The 14074-nt window shown below is 41.7% G+C and overlaps 2 protein-coding genes across 2 annotated transcripts; both read right to left on the bottom strand.

Annotated features, from left to right (window-relative positions):
- Positions 1 to 4737, bottom strand: LOC146716441 (ribonuclease inhibitor-like; the record flags this gene model as incomplete). The annotated part of the gene is made up of 3 exons (XM_085441403.1): positions 1 to 491; positions 1167 to 1340; positions 4550 to 4737. Coding segments are annotated over 3 exons (375 nt in total), but the record flags the coding sequence as incomplete, so codon positions are not given.
- A 3090-nt stretch (positions 4738 to 7827) lies between these two features.
- Positions 7828 to 13610, bottom strand: LOC146716440 (protein NLRC3-like). Its single transcript, XM_085452563.1, has 3 exons — positions 13387 to 13610; positions 11454 to 13245; positions 7828 to 8023 (listed from the first exon to the last, which is right to left on the bottom strand). The coding sequence occupies exons 1-3, from the start codon at positions 13592 to 13594 to the stop codon at positions 7828 to 7830; spliced, it is 2196 nt and encodes a 731-aa protein (XP_085308689.1). The 5' UTR covers positions 13595 to 13610.
- Positions 13611 to 14074: the final 464 nt, after the last annotated feature.

Here is a 14074-nt window from a genome sequence, read left to right as displayed (position 1 = left end):
CAGAATATGAGCCATTTATTTTTCCTTTCCAGGTGCAGTGTGAATCTTGCCAAAGATGGGCACATTTTGCATGTGAAAAATATAAAGAGAGCAACCAAGAATATAAATGCCAAAAATGTAGCCAGAGTCAGACAGAGACTGTGCAGAGACTGTAGAAGGACAGAGCAGCAGCAGAGCAGTCCAGATACACTGATGATCCTCTGTCAGATCCAGAGGGACACACAGGGATGATGCTGGACTCTACATTGTGTCTGACAGTGGAGCTGTTCTCAGAGCAGTTCACTCTGCAGCACTGACAGTCATCTGCACTTCTTCTCATTCCTCTGTCAGTCACTGCTGGATGAAGCTCTCCTCTCCACCTCCCAGTAACATGGCCCAGTCAGAGCGTCTCTACACACAAGCTGCTGCTGCTTCAACCTCTCTGGATCATCAGGACACAGCTCCTCCTCTCTCAGCACACACACCGTCCTGTTTACCATCATGGCCTCCACCTGCAGAGAGAAGAAGGAAGAGCAGAGGAGATAAACGAGTGTTTCCAGAGACTCTTCATCAGCTGTCAGTCAGTGATGCAGCACATCCAGTATAAAGAGCAGCAGGGACTTCAGTGCTGGGACTGTACTAGGACTCATTGTTGCTTCACTTTTTCTAATCTTTGGATTTTTATTGAAGTTGATGAAAATGTTTTTCCCTCCTAGTTTGAGTTTGGACTTTCATTCATTAGAAGAACCTTGGTGTGTCCACTCTGAGCTCTGTAGGAACCCCAACAACAAGCCCAACAATCCAGATGGACGGTTCCAGCTGTTAACTGGAGGAATTCCATCCAAACATCTGCTCTCACTAAATTCTTCCTCACCTACAGACTGTGTTCTTCACTGCTTTAAACCTGGAAATGAATGCAGTCATTGGTCTGCGTGCTGCTTTGTTCAGAGAGCTGATTGGCTGTTGACAGTGTTTGATCAGAGCGTGTCAGCCGTTACTATGGTGACCATAAAGGTCAGAAACAGGAAGTGTTTGTGTCCAATCCTGAAGCCTGTCACCATTCTCCTCTCACAGCTTCACTGAGAAGCTGCAGCTTTACAGGAAACACTGGATCTTTGTTTCATACTGACTGTGTTTAGTACAATACTGCTGACAGCACCACCCACTCACTCCATCACTCTACTGACCACAGAGTCTCCAGTCTGTAGTCTGGACTCTGCTGAAGATCAGACAGCTGCTTCACATCTGGATCCTTCAGGTTGTTTCTCCACAGGTGCAGCTCTCTCAGATGGGAGGGGTTGGACTTCAGTGCTGCTGCCAGATAATCACAGCTGATCTCTGACAAACCACAGTTGATCAATCTGTATAAAGAATGAAAGATGTAAGTTTATTAGACAAAGTGTGAGCTTGAAATCATTCAGTGTTTCATCATCTGTTCAGAGCTGAAGAAGGTTCAGAATGTAGAAGTTTAGAAAATGGAAACTCCAAACAGCTGACAGAGTTCATACGCCTTTGTCAGGGTCAAATTCAAGCAAGACCATGTGAAAATTAAAACACATCATCCTAGGTGAACTTAAACACCTTTGTTCCCCTTTTGTTAAGACATAGAAAAGTACACCACACAAAAATACTGCAAAAGGAAACGGTCGCCTTATATACATAGTGTATAAACTCAAAATGCACATTTCACTTCAAATTAAGATTAAGGCTTTGAACAGATCACATAGTTCAGTTCAACATATAAGACTTTAAGAATGCACAAGCATCTACTTAAAATCTATTTAATTTATCATCCATGATATTATTTTGTACAATTCCAATGTATTTTGTTCATCTCCCTTAAATAAACAGGCAGTCTTAAAGTATGAAATATTCATATACAAACACATATAAATGTGTGTACTGTCTCAGTGGCTGATAGTACCCCACAGGCCTCAGTGTGAGCTTGAAGACATTTATAATGTTTAAGTAGTTTAATGTGCAGGTGCTGACGATAAACACATTTTGAATGAAAGCCGGGGAACTTTGGTAGCACAGAAACAAGTGGCTATTCTTTGTGACTATATGGATCACTCACAATACCATTATTTCACACAAAGGCACCAAATTAATACTCAAAAAAGCTGCAGCAATACACACAAATATAAACAGTACTTGGTGACAACTTTGCTTTTAGCCTTTAACCCTTCTTGACTACTTTTGATGTGGCCTCTATATTTTACCTTTAAAAACAGTTTATCTTGCCAATCTGTTATTTTCTCATTTTGACCAACTGTATCAGCACAATTTATCTAAATTCAGACAAAATTTAAAATACAAGTAGAAAGTGATATTTTGACTGTAAAAACCACACACATGTTTAACGAATCATCTTCATAACTTGAAATGCAAATAGAGATTGTACATTTTTAAAAATACGCACACGTTTTGCAAACAACAAAGTTATATGGTACTATTTACCAAAAATGCAGCCAAGGCTCAGACGTTTTTCATATAATCATTTCAAACTATTTACAGAACAATCAGGTGTCAAACAATAGTTTGTGTCACTCTAACACATATGAGAACAGCACAGGGATAAACCTGCAGGTCTGACAGCAGGTGTGTCACTCAGCGTTTACACTGCAATCTGCCTTTGTTGGCTTTAAGGCAGCAACTGTGACGATCACTAGTAGAACTGACACACAAAACAAAACAACAGCTACACACTAAATACACAAGACAACAAACTAACTTGAGACCAAACACGGTAAACGTCACAAATCTCTCACGTATCAAAACTCTCTCTCTCTTTCGCTCACTCGCTCTCTCTTGCCGGTCACTCCTAAAACTTCCCCCTTTTGCTAAACAACCAAATGTCATGTTTCCATATCATTTTTGATTGGTCGACATGGTACATTTTCCCACCTATAGGGCTTTTGAGCGTGATGTCACGGGAGATGGGCCATGCCCCCTTCCGCCATGACAGTAGGCCAGCCAAAGGATACCATTTCAGCTATGGTACGATTTCAGCTATGGATCGTACGTGTTGTGTTGTTGGTTGCAACGTTAGATCACACGATCGTGAAGGCAAGAAGCTGGATAACGGGCTCTCTTTTCATCGTTTTCCGTCCTGGAGGCAACGTGAGGGATCCCATGTATCCGATATTACTAAACAAAGACGTCAGGCTTGGATTGCAGCGGTGAGACGAGCGGATATCGAGTTCTCTGCAATCCCCAGCTTTTTGTTGGTTTGCTCACGGCATTTTCTTTCCGGTGAGTTCTAAATTAATTCATATCACTCTTGAAAGGCTTTTAGTGTTATTTTCAACGTGCTGAGGTCATAGATAATGAGATAAAACATGCTAATGTGTGATGCTGCAGAACCACATCATGTCGACTGAGTAGCTTATGATTTGGCATTATTGCAGGCAAACCAGCATATGAAATGGATGTAACAAATCCAGACTGGGCACCAACACTGCACATGGGGCATGACGACATACCTGTATCAGACTCGGACCGGCACTCAAGGCGTACGCAACGGAAGCGAAAAAGAGCACCCATCGGAGGTAAACAACCCCCCCCCCCTCTAAAAACATACTAAATTGCTATCACTGTACACTAATCCGCACATAACTTCCAGATGAATCACACACCTGTCATTGGAATATTGGTGTACATTTACCTTATGTCTAATTTTATCTTACAGGCTTTCGTTATGCAGCTGCAGAGTCTGAAGGTGTGCCCCGTGCAGAAGTGATTGATGAAGATCTGACAGAAGACCAACAGCAAAATCACAATGTCATGGAGGCAGTGGACAGCAGTTGTGTTGGACAAGTGGAGGTTGAGGTAGCAGCTGCAAATGTGGATATACTGAAGAAATGTAAACCTTTTAAAATGATGACAGATTACAAACTCTCAGCTGTGTCTGTAATCAAACCTCTGTAACTTTGCTTCACTTCAGCAGCATCAGCTCATGTTCACATGTTGATTCATGGTTTGCTTCAGTTTTTGATGGACTGCAGAATATTTTGAAGGTTATCTGCTATAAAAAGCCAGAACAGGAAAATCTGCTTCATGTGTTTCTGTTTGATCCTCAGTGACTTTGACACAAAGGCCTCTGCTGTGATGATCACACCTCTGATCAAGTCTCACAGTGTCAGCTTTGTTTTTATACATATGGATATGTGCTGATAAATGATCAGAATTATAATATTTCCCACTGTCTGCTGTGTGCCGTGACCTTTGACCTGCTAAAGACAGTCAGCTGTGGATTATTCATTGTTGTGTCTGATACTTAGAACTGTGAGGAAGAACACTACACAGTTAATCAGGGTCCCCTCTCTCTGAATCAGGAAAGGTGGGCAGGCCGCGTGTGGGCCGCGGGCCATACGTTGAGTCTCACTGTTTGAAATGTGAACATTGTTCTGCTGCAGTCAATGGACGAAACCAGAGAAGAAGAAAACAGACTTTACCATGAAGATCCTCAGTGTGGATCAGTATAATATCAGCCTGATGTCTGCAGTTTAGTGTCAGCACAACTTTCACATCATATTCATCTCAGCACAACTAAAACATGCTGACTGACCTCAGAGTTTCAAGTCCACATCCTGGACTCTCCAGGAAACCACACAGATGCTTCACTCCTGGATCCTGCAGCTCGTTCCAGCTCAGGTCCAGTTCTCTCAGATGGGAGGGGTTGGACTTCAGTGCTGCTGCCAGATAATCACAGCTGATCTCTGACAAACCACAGCCCCCCAATCTGTATAAAGAATGAAAGATGTAAGTTTATTAGACAAAGTGTGAGCTTGAAATCATTCAGTGTTTCATCATCTGTTCAGAGCTGAAGAAGGTTCAGAATGTAGAAGTTTAGAAAATGGAAACTCCAAACAGCTGACAGAGTTCATACGCCTTTGTCAGGGTCAAATTCAAGCAAGACCATGTGAAAATTAAAACACATCATCCTAGGTGAACTTAAACACCTTTGTTCCCCTTTTGTTAAGACATAGAAAAGTACACCACACAAAAATACTGCAAAAGGAAACGGTCGCCTTATATACATAGTGTATAAACTCAAAATGCACATTTCACTTCAAATTAAGATTAAGGCTTTGAACAGATCACATAGTTCAGTTCAACATATAAGACTTTAAGAATGCACAAGCATCTACTTAAAATCTATTTAATTTATCATCCATGATATTATTTTGTACAATTCCAATGTATTTTGTTCATCTCCCTTAAATAAACAGGCAGTCTTAAAGTATGAAATATTCATATACAAACACATATAAATGTGTGTACTGTCTCAGTGGCTGATAGTACCCCACAGGCCTCAGTGTGAGCTTGAAGACATTTATAATGTTTAAGTAGTTTAATGTGCAGGTGCTGACGATAAACACATTTTGAATGAAAGCCGGGGAACTTTGGTAGCACAGAAACAAGTGGCTATTCTTTGTGACTATATGGATCACTCACAATACCATTATTTCACACAAAGGCACCAAATTAATACTCAAAAAAGCTGCAGCAATAAACACAAATATAAACAGTACTTGGTGACAACTTTGCTTTTAGCCTTTAACCCTTCTTGACTACTTTTGATGTGGCCTCTATATTTTACCTTTAAAAACAGTTTATCTTGCCAATCTGTTATTTTCTCATTTTGACCAACTGTATCAGCACAATTTATCTAAATTCAGACAAAATTTAAAATACACGTAGAAAGTGATATTTTGACTGTAAAAACCACACACATGTTTAACGAATCATCTTCATAACTTGAAATGCAAATAGAGATTGTACATTTTTAAAAATACGCACACGTTTTGCAAACAACAAAGTTATATGGTACTATTTACCAAAAAATGCAGCCAAGGCTCAGACGTTTTTCATATAATCATTTCAAACTATTTACAGAACAATCAGGTGTCAAACAATAGTTTGTGTCACTCTAACACATATGAGAACAGCACAGGGATAAACCTGCAGGTCTGACAGCAGGTGTGTCACTCAGCGTTTACACTGCAATCTGCCTTTGTTGGCTTTAAGGCAGCAACTGTGACGATCACTAGTAGAACTGACACACAAAACAAAACAACAGCTACACACTAAATACACAAGACAACAAACTAACTTGAGACCAAACACGGTAAACGTCACAAATCTCTCACGTATCAAAACTCTCTCTCTCTTTCGCTCACTCGCTCTCTCTTGCCGGTCACTCCTAAAACTTCCCCCTTTTGCTAAACAACCAAATGTCATGTTTCCATATCATTTTTGATTGGTCGACATGGTACATTTTCCCACCTATAGGGCTTTGGAGCGTGATGTCACGGGAGATGGGCCACGCCCCCTTCCGCCATGACAGTAGGCCAGCCAAAGGATACCATTTCAGCTATGGATCGTACGTGTTGTGTTGTCGGTTGCAACGTTAGATCACACGATCGTGAAGGCAAGAAGCTGGATAACGGGCTCTCTTTTCATCGTTTTCCATCCTGGAGGCAACGTGAGGGATCCCATGTATCCGATATTACTAAACAAAGACGTCAGGCTAGGATTGCAGCGGTGAGACGAGCGGATATCGAGTTCTCTGCAATCCCCAGCTTTTTGTTGGTTTGCTCACGGCATTTTCTTTCCGGTGAGTTCTAAATTAATTCATATCACTCTTGAAAGGCTTTTAGTGTTATTTTCAACGTGCTGAGGTCATAGATAATGAGATAAAACATGCTAATGTGTGATGCTGCAGAACCACATCATGTCGACTGAGTAGCTTATGATTTGGCATTATTGCAGGCAAACCAGCATATGAAATGGATGTAACAAATCCAGACTGGGCACCAACACTGCACATGGGGCATGACGACATACCTGTATCAGACTCGGACCGGCACTCAAGGCGTACGCAACGGAAGCGAAAAAGAGCACCCATCGGAGGTAAACAACCCCCCCCCTCTAAAAACATACTAAATTGCTATCACTGTACACTAATCCGCACATAACTTCCAGATGAATCACACACCTGTCATTGGAATATTGGTGTACATTTACCTTATGTCTAATTTTATCTTACAGGCTTTCGTTATGCAGCTGCAGAGTCTGAAGGTGTGCCCCGTGCAGAAGTGATTGATGAAGATCTGACAGAAGACCAACAGCAAATTCACAATGTCATGGAGGCAGTGGACAGCAGTTGTGTTGGACAAGTGGAGGTTGAGGTAGCAGCTGCAAATGTGGATATACTGAAGAAATGTAAACCTTTTAAAATGATGACAGATTACAAACTCTCAGCTGTGTCTGTAATCAAACCTCTGTAACTTTGCTTCACTTCAGCAGCATCAGCTCATGTTCACATGTTGATTCATGGTTTGCTTCAGTTTTTGATGGACTGCAGAATATTTTGAAGGTTATCTGCTATAAAAAGCCAGAACAGGAAAATCTGCTTCATGTGTTTCTGTTTGATCCTCAGTGACTTTGACACAAAGGCCTCTGCTGTGATGATCACACCTCTGATCAAGTCTCACAGTGTCAGCTTTGTTTTTATACATATGGATATGTGCTGATAAATGATCAGAGTTATAATATTTCCCACTGTCTGCTGTGTGCCGTGACCTTTGACCTGCTAAAGACAGTCAGCTGTGGATTATTCATTGTTGTGTCTGATACTTAGAACTGTGAGGAAGAACACTACACAGTTAATCAGGGTCCCCTCTCTCTGAATCAGGAAAGGTGGGCAGGCCGCGTGTGGGCCCAGAGAAGAAGAAAACAGACTTTACCATGAAGATCCTCAGTGTGGATCAGTATAATATCAGCCTGATGTCTGCAGTTTAGTGTCAGCACAACTTTCACATCATATTCATCTCAGCACAACTAAAACATGCTGACTGACCTCAGAGTTTCAAGTCCACATCCTGGACTCTCCAGGAAACCACACAGATGCTTCACTCCTGAATCCTGCAGCTTGGTGTTGTAGCTCAGGTCCAGCTCTCTCAGATGGGAGGGGTTGGACTTCAGTGCTGCTGCCAGATAATCACAGCTGATCTCTGACAAACCACAGTCCATCAATCTGTATAAAGAATGAAAGATGTAAGTTTATTAGACAAAGTGTGAGCTTGAAATCATTCAGTGTTTCATCATCTGTTCAGAGCTGAAGAAGGTTCAGAATGTAGAAGTTTAGAAAATGGAAACTCCAAACAGCTGAAGCCAACAGGAAGCAGCTTCAAACAAACACAACAAGAGAAAAAACTCTGAATGTTTCACATTAAAGTCGTACATTTATCATAAAAACAGGACAAAGACTTGAAAAAGTCGTGTTTTTCCTTCCAGGAACCACAAGGCTTCACTTTTAAAGGTGAAGTGTGAAAGAAATGGACATATTTGAAGTCCAACACCTTTTTCCAGTCACATTATTAAAGCAGACAAACTACAAGCTCATTTTCATTCCAACAAGTCATCTTCTGACCTGGACTAACAACACTGGTCTCTATGTGCAGCTGGCTGTGAGACCAGTGCTCAGGGAGCGTCTACAAAGTGCAACACTGAAAGAACATCACACACTCATTTGCTTCCATCATCCAACCTGAAGAGGAAACAGAGACGCCTCCCTTTCAAAGTAAAAGCTGCTCCTTTTGGACACAGTATCAAAGAAAGTCTACAGTATAACATAGAAAAGACAGAACAAAGTTTTGGTTTTTTTAAATTGTTGTTACGTCCCTCTGCAGCTTTTAATCGTCTCAGTGTTTTCAGCTGGTGCTAATTGGCCACACCTAGTCAGGTGTGGATAAAAGCATACCTGAGGCAAGCTTTCCGGCAGTGCACTAGTCTTTGCCTTGGTGGCACCAGCCATTTTAGCCAACCTGGTTTTCCATTTTAGGATGAAACCTCTTCTCACCCACACTCTGTTATTCATCTCCTTTTTTTTATGTTGCGGCTTTTGAGCCAGGTCGTAACAATTGTGCAGAAATGAAACTACACTAAGCTCAATTATGTGACAGACATTTCATCCCATGTCAGTTTGGCCTCATCCTGGGCCGGATTATCCAGGACACACTCTGACCACAGGCCCAGGGGCCACGCACAGCTGGGCTCCATCCAAGAGACAGGAAACAAACCAACACAATAATAAAAAGCACCATGTGATCTTCTTACATCTTCAAGACAAACATAGTAAAAACATGAGCATATTTGTTTCCTGATAAAATGACGTGACAGGTAGAACAGAGTAAAGTGGTGGTGTTACAGCCTTTCTCCCCTCTGCTGCCGAGGCTGTTAGTCTCTCCCAAACTCAGCTACAGGACTTCCAAATGAATGAAAGCACCAGAAGTGGCTTTACAAATGAAAGAGGAAGAGGAGAAGAAGAGGAGAGGGAGGCCACCCTGACCATCACTCCAGCTGAAAACATCACACTTCCATTAAAGTTGGTGAGGAAATGTTGAGCAGGATGAGCTGCTGGCTAATCTGGAGGCTGTACCAGCAGCTCACAGTCACAGTGGATTTCCACTCATGAAAAAGCTCTGGCTGCTTCATTTCTCATCTCATATCAGAGACTTTAAAGCTTCACTGAAGCTGTACTGTGATGCTTCCATATTCCAGTGAGGCCTCCATAATGATTTCAGCTGTTCTGTACACACACTGTGTGCCCTGTATGGCTCAAAGTCTCTGCAGCCTGTTTTTATCTGCTATCATCAGATCTTCATCATCCTCATTCACATCCCTCACACACTCTACAGCCTCATCAGCACTGACTTCATCTTCACTGACTGATGGAGCACAACATGAAGCTGTGGAGGCTGAAACACTGTCCTGTCAAACATCTCCCCGTCACCACTCCACTTCTGTCAGCCTTTAAATGAACCCTGCTCAAGTCTGTCACTTCTGTTTGGAGCCAAAAGAGGTTAAAGATTACGCCACTACATTCTTGTCTAGAAAATATTAAAGTGTATTTGGTGACACACAAAAAAGGGTAAAAGTATAGTTTGGGTCCACACATGTCCAAACCCTGGTGTGTAGGCCTACTTAGTATTGAGAAAAGCCCACTAAAAGAACGCCCACCAGACCAAAGCAATGGTGTTGACTTGATCAGCATTAACCCCGCCCCCTGACTTTGATGGGTGAAGCTGACAAATAAAATGTATTTATGAACAGCGATGCAGGGCCAGGAGTAGCAACGTGAATTAAATAAATACATCATTAAATAATTCATTAAATGTGTCAGTAAAATAATTAAAATAGAAAACAAACCAACAAAATATGTAATTAACTAATTTGAATTGTACATAAATACATAATGAATTATTTTAAATGAAATTAACTGATAATTAATTATCAATATATTTTTTAAAATTAATTATATACATTTTTAATTAATCACTGAAATAAATAATTAATTAGTGATGTATTTATTTAATACAACCATAAAATTATTGCTAGTTTAATCAAAATAATTTTAAGACATCAATATTAAAGGTTAAATTATGATAATGAATACATGCAACTATAACTGATGACGTAAGAATTTGGATTTTTTAAGCTAAAGCGAAGGTGCTGACTCACTTGGCATGTTAGGCTACGTTCACTCTGCAGGTCTTAATGCTCAATTCCGATTTTTTGATCAAATCCGATTTTTTTATCTGCTCGTTCACACTACAAATAAAATGCGACAGCAAACGCGCTCTAGTGTGAACGCTCAAAGCGGCCCGCATGCGCAAAAGAAGATGTCACACACAACGTGCTCTGTTTAGACCCAGAGCAAACAATATTGTTTGACAGATGGCCCTTAATATAAAGACTTCGGACTTTACGTTTCCCAATTTTTGCTTTAAGTTATTTTGTTATTTACATAATAATGTAGATAACCTAATAATGATCCTTATTGCTGTTTTAGAGGAGCGGTGCTTCAAAGGATAGCTGCAGATTTCTGTCAGAATCTGCAGATTATACAGTACAAATAAAAAGTTCACGTTTCTCCAACGTTGTCTTCCCAACAGTTTCACTGACATCTACACGGGATGGCCAGGAAGCGTTCGCGATGTCTTATCGGGCGCTGATAATTGGCGTCTGTCTTGTGTTGGTGACGTAAAAGACGGATTTAATGCGACTTGACCATTCAAACAGCAGTCGCTTTCTAAAACATCGGATATGTATCGGATTCAGTACCACATACGAAAGTGACCCAGATCGGATTTGAAAATATCGGATTTACGCCGTTCACACTGTCATAGCATGATCGGATATGGGTCGCATAGGGTCAAAAAAATCGGATTTGATGCGCTTTCGCCTGCAGTGTGAACGTAGCCTTACTCTCAAATCCTCCCTAATAACAAGAACATAATTACACTTTAGCCACAAGAGGGCAGCAGCATTAATACAAGTCACGTGTATATAAAGGTACAGTGATTATATTACAGTGATTTTGACAAAAACAAAACAGAAGTTCATGGCAGTGTGTTTTTCATAACATACCAACCAAATTAAATAATAAAAACTTTATAACTTACAGAGCTTTTTTAGAGGCTTTGACCACTGGCAGCAGCCTCAGAAGAGCCTCCTCTGAAGCAAAGTATTTCTTCAGGTCAAACACGTCCAGATCTTTTTCTGATGACAGTAAGATGAAGACCAGAGCTGACCACTGAGCAGGAGACAGTTTATCTGTGGAGAGACGTCCTGATCTCAGGGACTGTTGGATCTCCTCCAGTAGAGAACGATCATTCAGTTCATTCAGACAGTGGAACAGATTGATGCTTTTCTCTGCAGACAGATTCTCACTGAGCTTCTTCTTGATGTACTGAACTGCTTCTTGATTGGTCTGTGAGCTACTTCCTGTTTGTGTCATCAGGCCTTGCAAACGAGTTTGATTAGTCTTCAGACCCAAGAGAAAACGAAGGAACAAGTCCAGGTGTCCATTGGGGCTCTGTAAGGCCTTGTCCACAGCACACTGGTAGAAGTATTTCTTTGAAGATTTTCTTGTTTGAAACACCTTCCAAGTTGTTTCTTGCTCTTCCAGCAGATTGAGTCCAGAGTTGATGAAGGTCAGGTGGACATGAAGAGCAGCCAGAAACTCCTGAACACTGAGATGAACAAAGCAGAACACCTTGTTCTGGTACAGTTGTTTCTCCTCTTTAAAGATCTGTGTGAACACTCCTGAGTACACTGAGGCTGCTCTGATATCGATGCCACACTCTGTCAGGTCTGGTTCATAGAAGATCAGGTTTCCTTTCTGCAGCTGATCAAAAGCCAGTTTTCCCAGTGACTCAATCATCTTCCTGCTCTCTGGACTCCAGTGTGGATCTGTCTCAGCTCCTCCATCATATTTGATCCTCTTGACTTTGGCCTGAACCACCAGGAAGTGGATGTACATCTCAGTCAGGGTCTTGGGCAGCTCTCCTCCCTCTCTGGTTTCCAGCACATCCTCCAGAACTGTAGCAGTGATCCAGCAGAAGACTGGGATGTGACACATGATGTGGAGGCTTCGAGCTTTCTTGATGTGGGAGATGATCCTGCTGGCCTGCTCCTCATCTCTGAATCTCTTCCTGAAGTACTCCTCCTTCTGTGGGTCAGTGAACCCTCTGACCTCTGTCACCATGTCGACACACTGAGGAGGGATCTGATTGGCTGCTGCAGGTCGTGTTGTTATCCAAAGGCGAGCAGAAGGGAGCAGGTTCCCTCTGATGAGGTTTGTCAGCAGCTCATCCAATGAGGTGGACTTTCTTGTTTCAGTCAGGATTTTAGTTTTGTGGAAGTCCAAATGAAGTCGACACTCATCCAGACCATCAAGTATGAACACAACCTGGAAGTCTTCAAGCCTGCAGATTCCTGATTCGTTAGTTTGATTAAAGAAGTGATGAACAAGTTCCACCAAGCTGAACTTTTCCTCTTTCAGCACATTCAGCTCTCTGAAAGTGAATGGAAATATGAACTGGATGTCCTGGTTGGCTTTGTCTTCAGCCCAGTCCAGGCTGTATTTCTGTGTTAAGACTGTTTTCCCAATGCCAGCCACTCCCTTTGTCAGCACTGTTCTGATTGGTTCGTCTCTTCCAGGTGAGGCTTTAAAGATGTCTTCTTGTCTGATTGTTGTTTCTGGTCTGTCTGGTTTCCTGGATGCTGTTTCAATCTGTCTGACCTCATGTTCCTCATTGACCTCTGCAGTCCCTCCCTCTGTGATGTAGAGCTCTGTGTAGATCTGGTTCAGGAGGGTTGGGCTTCCTGCTTTAGCGATGCCCTCAAACACACACTGGAACTTCTTCTTCAGTTGGGCTTTAAGTTCTCGTTTACAGAGTGGAGCAAATATTTCTGAAGGTAAGAAATTCAGAAACAAATATTATATAATAAATATCATAGCCTTTCAGTACCCTGAAAGGATGAATGTCTATTGGTCCATTTCTTGAGCTATTAGGAAAGATCAATATTCAGTCTTTAGAGAAATTCTCTTACTGCTCTGCAGATGGTCAGCCATCTCATGCTGCTTAAGTCTCCTCAAGAAGTGGAGTGTGATCTTCAGAAATGCTTCTCTGCAGCTCTTTCTTTCATCTTCATCCTCACCTTCAAACATCTCCTCATCCTCCATCTGGCTCTTTAAAGTTTCTGGGTGATCTGGACTCAGAAGCTTCTGGATCTTCTTCAGCTCGTTCTTCACAAACATGGTGATGTTTTCCTCCAGCCGCTGGAAAAGAAGACTATATGAATTACCCAGTGGTAAATGGACTGGTTCTTATATAGCTCTCTTTGATACTCTGTGCACACAAAGCATTTTATGCAACATGCCTCATTCAACCAAGCACATTGTTCTATGCTTAAATACTTTCTTTCACACTCTGATGGATGCATCAGAGGGCAGCTTGGGTTTAGTACGTTACCCAGTACATTTGCCAGCCAGGGTTTGATTCACAAACCTAACTAGTAGCTGACCTGCTCCCCTCCTGAGCTACAGTCACCCCAATCTGACTGAAATCATGGAGCCCAAACTCTGACTTATGTTGGACACACTGACAATCCTCTGGTCCACAAAGTGCAGCATAGAGGTGACTGAAAAGAACAAATGTAAACGTAGTACTACAAACCATAACCACAGAGTCCAGGTGTGTTTGATGTTGCTGTGCAGACTGACCAGTGGAAACCTCTG

The sequence above is a fragment of the Copadichromis virginalis genome, linkage group LG3, assembly GCF_057382275.1.
Source record: "Copadichromis virginalis isolate Kocher_CV1m ecotype Utaka linkage group LG3, C_Virginalis_male_GT1.1, whole genome shotgun sequence".
Classification (NCBI taxonomy): domain Eukaryota; kingdom Metazoa; phylum Chordata; class Actinopteri; order Cichliformes; family Cichlidae; genus Copadichromis; species Copadichromis virginalis.
This window is presented reverse-complemented; position numbering and strand designations above follow the sequence as displayed.